Source organism: Nannospalax galili, unplaced genomic scaffold, assembly GCF_000622305.1.
Source record: "Nannospalax galili isolate Female #2095 unplaced genomic scaffold, S.galili_v1.0 scaffold35, whole genome shotgun sequence".
NCBI lineage: Eukaryota > Metazoa > Chordata > Mammalia > Rodentia > Spalacidae > Nannospalax > Nannospalax galili.
Genome location: NW_008336449.1, coordinates 21,596 through 30,949, shown reverse-complemented (window position 1 = coordinate 30,949; position 9,354 = coordinate 21,596). Strand labels below are relative to the sequence as shown.

Sequence of the window (9,354 nt, the reverse complement as noted above, 5' to 3'; positions counted from 1 at the left end):
CCTTTATCCTCCTGATGGGAGGTGATAGGAAAAAGAGATTGCCGATCCTCAAAGGTGGGACAGCTTAAAGGCAAAGCTCCCTTTATCCTCCTGATGGGAGGTGATAGGAAAAAGAGATTGCTGATCCTCAAACGTGGGATGGCTTAAAGGCAAAGCTGCCTGTTCCCCTCCTGATGGGAGGGATACTCACAAACTCTGCACGTTCCAGGAGCCTCACGTTCAGGCACCAGCTGTGGGGGTCTCTCCCTCTCTTCGCAGGTCATTGGCCAACGGTCCACGAGGGCAGGGGGAGCAGAAGCAGTGAACAGAGTCAGGATGGCCAGTGAGCACTGACGGAAGAAAGCCCTTCCGGGAGGCTGGTCCATGGTGCAGTGAAACAGCAGTGATACAGCTCCAGACTCAGTGAAACAGCTCCGTTTATTCCGTGGGAGAACTAGAGAAATTATAGTGTGGAGGCAGTAGCCAAAGCCTCAGCTGATAGGTGCTCATAGTATGCTTTATTTACATGTGGCAGTGGGCTCCTATCGTCCGACTATCAGGCAATGCCTAATTATCATAGAAAAAAACCTGGGGGTAGTTTTACTCCAAGTAACTATGCCAGAGGTCATGTTCCAAATACAGTCAAGCATTCATGCTTGGTGGCACTTTCCAAGTAAGTCAGGAAGAGAGCAGGAGGCCCCTTGCTGAGAAGGGGAGTCCTTCCATATGGCCCCGAGCCCCTTAGAGCCAGACATGGAGGACTACAACCCTAGCAGCAGGGTTCCCCAACACTAGATTCCCATTTTGGTTTTGATTTCTGAAGCTACTACATTTCACAGACAAATTGGTCAGGACCTTTTGTTTCACTTAACCCTTAGACATTATTTCTTGATACCAAACTATCTGAATTCAAGAGACAGAAACAAGGACCACCTTTCTCATTCAGGGTGATGGAGAAGTTCTTTCAGCTTTTGTGGACAGCTGACTCCCAGGCTCACTAGCCTAAGGGGCTCACTATCTCACGCTGGCCTTGAAAATGGCAGGGGCCAAGGGTATATGTCCTGTTTTGACCTTTGCTTCTGCTTCACAAGAAACATCGTCCCATCAGCCAGAGCATAGTACAGCCAGACTCAAGTTCATGTTGTGGGAATAGGCTTTGCAGGGGGAAACCTTGACTGCAAGTGCTGTTAGATGTATACAACAAGTCTAGGGAGTCTGTCCTGAGACATGCCTCCCCCAGAACCCTCTAAACATCCCTAGTTCTATACTTTTCCTTCTACAAATTGGCCAGGTATCACTTCTGCATTTAACATTGAACAACGATTCTGGGTATTTATATAAGAATATGTGAGAGGGAATGTGTGCTTGGGTGTATCGGACTGTGTAATGTGAGTGTATGTGAGGGAGTGCATGTGACTCTGTGTGTGTGTGTGTGTGTGTGTGTGTGTGTGTGTGTGTGTGCCTGTACGTGTATGATGGAGAAAATGTAAGGTGTCTTTGATTTCAGCCAGGCTTCTCAGAGGAAAATGAGCTTCAGTTACTTCACTGAAAGTCAAGGAACAAACACCCTGTCAGACTGATCAGGCAACTGAGGCTCTAAGCAGTGCTGGCCTCAGATGTGTTGTGACCTCAGGGCTGGCCATGTCTCAGGCCTAGCTTCACTCTCTTCTCAGCATGAACCCTTTCCCAGGGTTGCTTCAGGAATTGTTGAGGTGAGATGGCTTGCAATATTCCCAGGAGACAATTGTGATTCTTCTTAGAATGCCCGGCCCACTGTCTCTGTGCCCATCGCCACTCTGGTCAGAAATCAGGCCCTGTGCTGAGTGTGCTGAGCTGAACGTGATCAGTGCCACTCAGTCTGTGACTGCAAATGTCAGTCAGTGCCAAGTCAGTCAGTGCCAAATGTCAGTCAGTGCCAAGAAGCTGCCTTGGAACAGTCAGTGCTGTTTGGGAGACCTGAGCATGAACACTTACAGGAGTAGGCACACTGAAGGGCAGGAATAGCAAGAGCCAGGTGTAAGGGAGAACATATCTGACATGATAGAACAGTGAATAGGCCCTTTGTGGTGGAGTCAGGAAGTAAGTGATAGATGAATCTGGTCAATTGGGAGAAAGCACCAGGACAGAGATAGAACTCTGGAGGGATAGAGTTTATTAGCAAAGGATATTCTCATGGGACAGTTCCCTTCAGGGTAGGGAACTTGTCAGACCATGAGTTGTGGGCTGGGTTTTTATAAGGGGGGTTTCGGAGGATGCAGAAGGCGGGAAGATATTTTAAAAAATTAGGTGGGGGAGTGGGAGCCCAGGACTTATCAGAACAGCTTCTGTTAAAACCGTCCCCTTCCTTCTGATCTGGGTCCAAAGGTGTCTGTTTATCCTTTAAGATCATCAAAGAGGAAGCATGCTGTGCTGCAGCGACTCCTTGCAGTGATCAGGTCTCTGGTCAAAAGGTGGAGTCTGTTTATCCTTTAAGATCATCAAAGAGGGGTGATCTGCTGCCTTTGACCAAAAGGTGCAGAAAAGTCTGCTTCTCTTGACTTCAAAGACCAGGGTGCTCATCAGCTTGGTTCCTGCATTCTCAGGGGCTTGCAAAACTGTGAGGCCCTGTTGGGGAAGGGGCTGCTACAGATCTGAACCCTAACAGTAAGGAGGAGCCACCAGCAAGGAGCTACTGAGGAAGGAAGCCTAGGAGGGTTCCTGGAGTTTCTTTAGCTGTGGGCTATTTACCCAAGCTTCACTAAGTAGCCACTGGGTAGCTTTGTTCCAACCGATGCAGGGTTGAAGAACTTGCTGATTGTCCCCAGACCAGGGACTGAAGGCCCTGACTTTCCTCAGAATGAGTATTGCAAGTCCTCTGCCCTCAGAGTCCTGTTTAGCTTGAACCATATTGGGCCCAAACCCTATGATATATCTTTGTTTGGGCCTCTGTGTAAGCCATACTTGAGCTCCTGTGCTGGGGTAGGTTGGAAAAATGGGGCTGACCCTGACTTGCTGAGAGTGTGCCAGTGGAGATTTTCAGCAGGGGGAGTGATCTTCAGCCTATGTATTGCTAACCCTTGCAGAACATCCTTCTCTCTAGACAAACCCAGGAAAGTGGCATCAAGGAGTCCCTGTCCTGGGGCACACAGAGGACCCAGGATGCACTTTATGAGGCCAGGGCACCCCTAGAGCGTGGCCATTCTGCAGAGATCCCTGTGGCACAGCCAGGAACACTGGTGAGCCCTCTCTAGAAGGGTGCATGAGATGGGGATGGGGTGTGAGATAGGGTTAGGGCATATAAGACAGATGGGGATCATGGAAGATGGGGTTGGTTGCATGAGTTGAGGACGGGGTCAAGAAAAGTGAGGGTGGGGATGGGGACAGGTGAGTTGGGGATTAATGGGGCCAGATATTTCTATGAAGTATTACTAGGAGATTGCTGTCCTCTAGGCTGTGGATGTCCAGATGCAGAACATGGCACTGAGAGGCCCCAGTGGGGAGCCCCAACCTGGGCTGGAGAGCCAAGGCCGAGCTGCCTCTATGCCACGCCTGGCAGCAGAAACACAGGTGTGTTGTCTTAGAAGGGTCTGGGCCATGGGGAGGATGGATGTGCTTGATGATATACATCCTGAGAGGAGACTGAGGGTAGAGAGAAGCAGGTAGCTCCTGGGTCATCTGCCTGGAGCCTTCTACCTTTGTAGCCTGGATACCTCCTGCCACCATGAGACAGGACGATCAGCCTAATGGTCAGAGACACAGAGATCTTAACCTCCGATTTTTGGATCCCCAGCTGTGTCTTCCTAGCTCTGATCCTCCCAACTCTTAATGTCTCCCAACCCTTGTCTCATAGCCTCTGTTGTTCCCCAGGTGTTATTCCCCTGGCTCTTATACCCCTCAGCTCTGCTGTCCGCAGTTCTATTGTCCCTTCTTCTCATTTACCTGAGATTCTAGCATCAGAGCAGATAGCTCAGTCAAGTAAGTAATGCCTCAGGCCTCAGTCTACCCTAACCTTTCCTGCCCTATCCCTGAGGCCCTGTCCCCTCACTGGCCTCTCGTGAGGATTTTCTTACAGGGCACATTTAAGTAAAAACAAGATGCCTGACTCAGGAAGGGACAAGCCCCTTTCCCAAGGTCACAGAGACAGGTCTATGGCATTCCTGCTTTTGAAGCCAAGAAGAGGCTACAGAGGGATTTGTCTTTAGGGCCTGCCCAGGCTGATGTGGTTCACCTCCTGACTCTGTTGACTTTTCTTCCTGTGGTCATGGACAGTTCATGTGCTCTTTATTTTCATCCCTGTCTCCTCCCCACTGGCCATGTCTTCCTTTTACAGTGTCCCACTCTCATGGCTATAGCCTACAGTGCATTCCTCTGCCACCCCCTTCCCTCCTCCTTACTGTTTTCTCTTCTGTCCTGTGACCTCCACCCCACGGTGCCTGCCATGGCATCACAGGCTGAGCTGCTTCCTTCTAGCACTTAACATGAGGTGCCTGTGGCTGAGCTTGACAATACTTGGCAATACTTTCTTACATGTACTGATTTGGGCCTGGGGTTGGGGGCGGGATACCTCACAGGTCAGTCTCCAAGATGGGACAAGAAAAATCATCCCCCTGTAGTCAGATGTGAGTCACACTAAAATTCTTCAAACTAACAGCCGTACTTCTGGCAGGACTCACATGGGGAAGCAGCCCAGCTCCCAGCCTAGGGACTTGTATCCCAGACCTTGTTCCTTCTGGCTAGACTTGGACTGCTTCTCTGTACGCCTACATTTCCCTTCCCCTATGCCAACTCAGGCCATGAGCCCTCTCATCCCTTGTCCTCTGCAGCCTGCTCCTGATGCCAGCCCCATGAAGCGCTCAATCTCCACACTGGCCCCACGCCCCCATGGGACCCACCTTTGTAACACAGTCTTGGACCGGCCTCCCCCAAGCCAGGCATCACATCACCACCACCACCGCTGCCACCGGCGCAGGGACAAGAAGCAGAGGTCCCTAGAGAAGGGGCCCAGCCTGTCTGCTGACACAGAAGGTGGTGCAAGTACAGTATCTGAGGCGTCTCCTGAGCGGATATTTCCTGAGTTGGGGTGGGGGGACAAAAGCCCACAGGATCATCTTCCTTGATGTTCCTTATGACCCCCAGAACCTGCCCAGAGCAGGAAGTGGTGTGAGTCCCCGCTTTGGGTGCCAGACAGGAATATTGGGCCCCCCAGGCACTGGGTCTGCCCTGTTGCCCCAGAGGACTGTGTGGGTATAGAGTCAGAGGTCTCTGCCCTGCTCTGGACTTGCAGAGCCAACTTCCCTCCTTCTTTGCCAGTACCAAGCAGTGCTGCAGGATCTGGGCTGCCCCAGGAAGAAGGGTCCACAGGCTGTCGGCGGGAACGCAAACAGGAGCGAGGTCGGTCCCAGGAGCGGAGGCAGCCCTCATCCTCTTCTTCTGAGAAGCAGCGCTTTTACTCCTGTGACCGCTTTGGGGGCCGGGAGCCCACGCAACCCAAGCTGTCTCTCAGTAGCCACCCCACATCTCCGACAGCAGGGCTAGAGCCAGGACCCCAGCCACAGGTAACCACATGGGGCAGTATGGCTCCAGGTTTTAAACTCCTTTTCCCAGGCCTCTGAGCTTTTGCACCTTGACCCCCCAGTCCATGCCTGCCTCGCTAGCCACTGTGTCGGACAGTTGTCCCAAATCCTCACCATTTTCTTTGAACCACTTCTTTATTTTCCTCCCTGATAATGAACTTCTAGCCCACAATCTGTGTTCCACCCAGCCACCCACCTCTGCCTTCCCTTCCCTTCCCTTTGCCTCCTATCCTCCCTACTTCCCCTTGTGACTGTGTCCCCATCCCCTATGTTTAATGTGATTTTTATTTTTATCTGCTGTTCCCTTTTCATGTAGGGCAGTGGTTCCGTTAATGGGAGTCCCTTGATGTCAACATCTGGTGCTAGCACCCCAGGCCGAGGTGGGCGGAGACAGCTCCCCCAGACTCCTCTGACCCCACGCCCCAGCATCACTTACAAGACGGCAAACTCCTCACCCATCCACTTTGCTGGCGCTCAGAGTGGCCTCCCAGCCTTCTCCCCTGGCCGTCTCAGCCGCGGCCTTTCCGAACACAATGCACTGCTCCAGAAAGACCCTCTGAGCCAGCCCCTAGCCCCTGGCTCTCGAATTGGCTCTGACCCTTACCTAGGGCAGCGTTTGGACAGTGAGGCTTCTGCCCACACCCTGCCTGAGGACACACTCACCTTTGAAGAGGCAGTGGCCACCAACTCTGGCCGCTCCTCCAGGACTTCCTATGTGTCCTCCCTCACCTCCCAATCCCATCCTCTCCGCCGTGTGCCCAATGGCTACCACTGCACTTTGGGTCTCAGCACCGGCGTCCGGGCTCGGCACAGCTACCACCACCCAGACCAAGACCACTGGTGCTAGCTGCACCATGACCACCCATGCACCGGCTCAGTGGGTGTGGGTTCCAGTTGATGAGTTTTATCATCCCCGCTGGACTGTGGGGCCAGACCAGAGCCCCGGGAGGAGGGGGCCTCACCTTGTGGCCTCTGTGGTGGAGGTTCCTGCTTCTCTCCCTCCCTCCCTTTTACACTGGATGGACTAATAAAGCCCTTTCTTAGAGGGATGTGGTTTTCTCTATCCCCCTGTGTACTGCCTTCCTGGGTTCCATGCCAGGTGTTGGATCCTAAGCAGGAGGTAGCTGAGTTGAGATGGACCCAGCAAATCCAAATCCTGTGTCATGGCCTCCAGCATCCAGGGTCGGTGCTTGGGACTTTTTAGGAGGTGTGTGTCTCATGGGAAGAATCAGTTTTTGAATGTGTGGTATGGGGGACAGAATATACCTGAAAGCAAGAAAAGGAGCCCAGCTGTGGCCTAGCAGCACCTGCCAGCAGCAGTGATCACACATCTATTGTTGGTCTTAGAGTTAAATGGCAAGCGTGTGTAGAGATGTTCTCAAGGCTGTCTTTCCCCTCTACTGTTGCCACAACAGGGACCAAATCTGGAGAATGTTTATGCTGTTGATTCTGGTTTTCAGTCACAACACTCTTCACTGTTTGTCACTTCTATATACTTGATCTAGAAAAATAGAAAACAAAAAAATGGGGAAGGAAACATTAACTTTTAAAAAATCAATCTGTAGGAAGGTCTTCACTTTGCATTGTTTGTGTGAGTTGTGTGAAATGTTCCTGTATGGAATCTGCCCAGCCCGGGTGGTCTCTGATGACCCTGGCTCCTGGCTCAACCAAGTGCCTGACCTCTGGCTCCTGGGCATCATGTGTGAGGCGAGGCCTCATGAACTATCATGTGGGTTGGGCGAAAACTGCTCAGAGCAGCACTGGGGCTTGTGTTCTAGGGAGCACTGACAATGTCCAGCAGCAGACCACAGTCAGAAGCAAGCTGATGCGCCCCATATACCTCCTGCGAATGATGGGTTCTGGGGAAGCCACAGAGCAGTAGAGTATGTGCTTGTGTGAGGCATTTTCAATCTGTTCTTATCTGATTCTCAGGGACGGGATGCCTGCCAAGTAGAGTGTGATCTCTGTTGTGTATAAAAGTAGTTTTCATTGAGTGCTGAAGAGAGAAGAGGGTTAGTAAAGAAGAGGGGACAGGACAGGAGGGAAGAAACCCCAGCTAAAGGCACAGCAGGAAACTAGGAAAGGGGAAATGGCTCCTCAAATGAGCTTGGGTGTCTAGAGCCTAAGAAGTTCTCTGACTCCAGGCCCAGGGAGGCTATAGTCTCAAACAAAGCTTCACCTCATGGCCACTTTGCAAAGGGAAAACCCATACTCAGGATGGTGTTCAGTGTGCACAGATGGCCGGGATGTCCACTAAAAGACGATTGCACATAAATAAGTTCTCCTTGGTGTGTTCTCTGTTTTGAAACTTCAGATGACTTCTTGGTGGAATTGTTGGCTTCTAACCCATATTTCTCACAGAAGCTATGTGTGATGTGTGTGTGCGTGCGTGTCTGTGCTCACAGAAGATGTGTATGGAGCTGTGTTCAGTGAGTGACTGTTGTCAACCATAGGGCTATGCAACAAAAGACACATTTACTAGAAACAAAACACAAGACCACCACTTGGTCTAGGGTTTCAGCATGATTGTGACCAAACCTTTTTATAGAATTTCCTTATGTGAAGGCACAACACTCTGAAACTTTAAAGATAACAGAGTATTTTATTCCAATAGGGTAAAATTAAACAGACTGTGCATGTGACTGCACCCATGTTGCAAAGTAGAAGGATGTGCATTTTAATACTGATGTTCTGTCTCTGTTCCTGCCCAAGCCCATGTTCTCTTGGGTGTTAAATGTATGCATTCTGTGTAGAACTACAACTGTCTTCCCGACAGTCCTGGGATGGTTATAATCTTTATCCAACATAGCCTAGCTGGCTTGTCTGGATTCTTCCAGGCACTGATACTCATTAAAATCACAGTAAGTGGGGAGAGGAGTCTTGTTTCTGGACTTTGGGTTTGTTTCTGTTCTGTCTCTTCTCAAGCTATTGTCTGTTCCCTCTGAAATCTCATAGTGAGTTGCCAAATTTGAAATGCAACAACCAGCTGTCTGCATCTGGAAACTGTCAAGCAGTGGCTGTAGTTTGAACAAGTTATGTGTGCATGTAAAATATATACATATATACATTATACAAATATGTGCATGAAATGTATACCTTCGTACTTTTTGATACAATGTATTCATTTGTTAATTTTTAATTATATTTGATATAAATTGAAGGTTTGTTGCAAAACTTTATATTTAACAGTGTTGAGAGAGATGAGAGAGAGAGAGAGAGAGAGAGAGAGAGAGAGAGAGATCCAATCATGCAACACAATTGGGACCTACTTTTTAAAAAATCCTTTGACTAGTTTGCTGCCTGAATAATATTTACAAGCCAAACTTTGGATTCTGCTCTTGTTTCTACAATGAAATTTTGTATAAAGCAAAGTCCTTCAATTAAATAAAAACAACAACAACAACAAAAAATCAAAGTCAAAGCCCAGGATACCGCTGGCTGGTACCTGAGGACAGTGTGTCTTAGTGCGTCGGTGGACGGGGTGCACTGCCAGGGAGCCTCAGGAAAAAGCGGGAACTTTTAGAATGTGCCTGTGAGTCCCGGATAAAATGCAAGAGTGAGATGTGGTTGAGAGTGAGGATGAGCATAGCTTAGATTCCTGAGGATGCCTGGGCAAATGTGGATCCTGCAGATGCCATGGTGAGGGTTGTGCAGACAGCACCGAACTACATTACCCAGAATCCTCGGACATGGGAGGGGTGTCGGTGCTGTGCAGCTCCCAGAAGGCATGACAATAGGCTGTGCTGACAGAAAGGGTCGCGGTACCCAGAATCTTGGATTGCTCTTGCCCGGGTGGGTTCAAGTTCTGCAACTTTTGAGTCCC

At 50.1% G+C, this 9,354-nt stretch overlaps 1 protein-coding gene across 1 annotated transcript in view; it reads left to right on the top strand.

The window, feature by feature from the left end:
- The window catches only part of Cacna1b (calcium voltage-gated channel subunit alpha1 B), a gene marked incomplete in the record, with an annotated part of 220,698 nt that extends 211,547 nt beyond the window's left edge, over positions 1-9,151 (top strand). The window contains 5 exon segments of the mRNA XM_029562551.1: positions 3,059-3,194; positions 3,409-3,525; positions 4,782-4,992; positions 5,269-5,513; positions 5,848-9,151. Of these exon segments, the coding sequence (XP_029418411.1) occupies positions 3,059-3,194; positions 3,409-3,525; positions 4,782-4,992; positions 5,269-5,513; positions 5,848-6,378 (1,240 nt within the window).
- Positions 9,152-9,354: the final 203 nt, after the last annotated feature.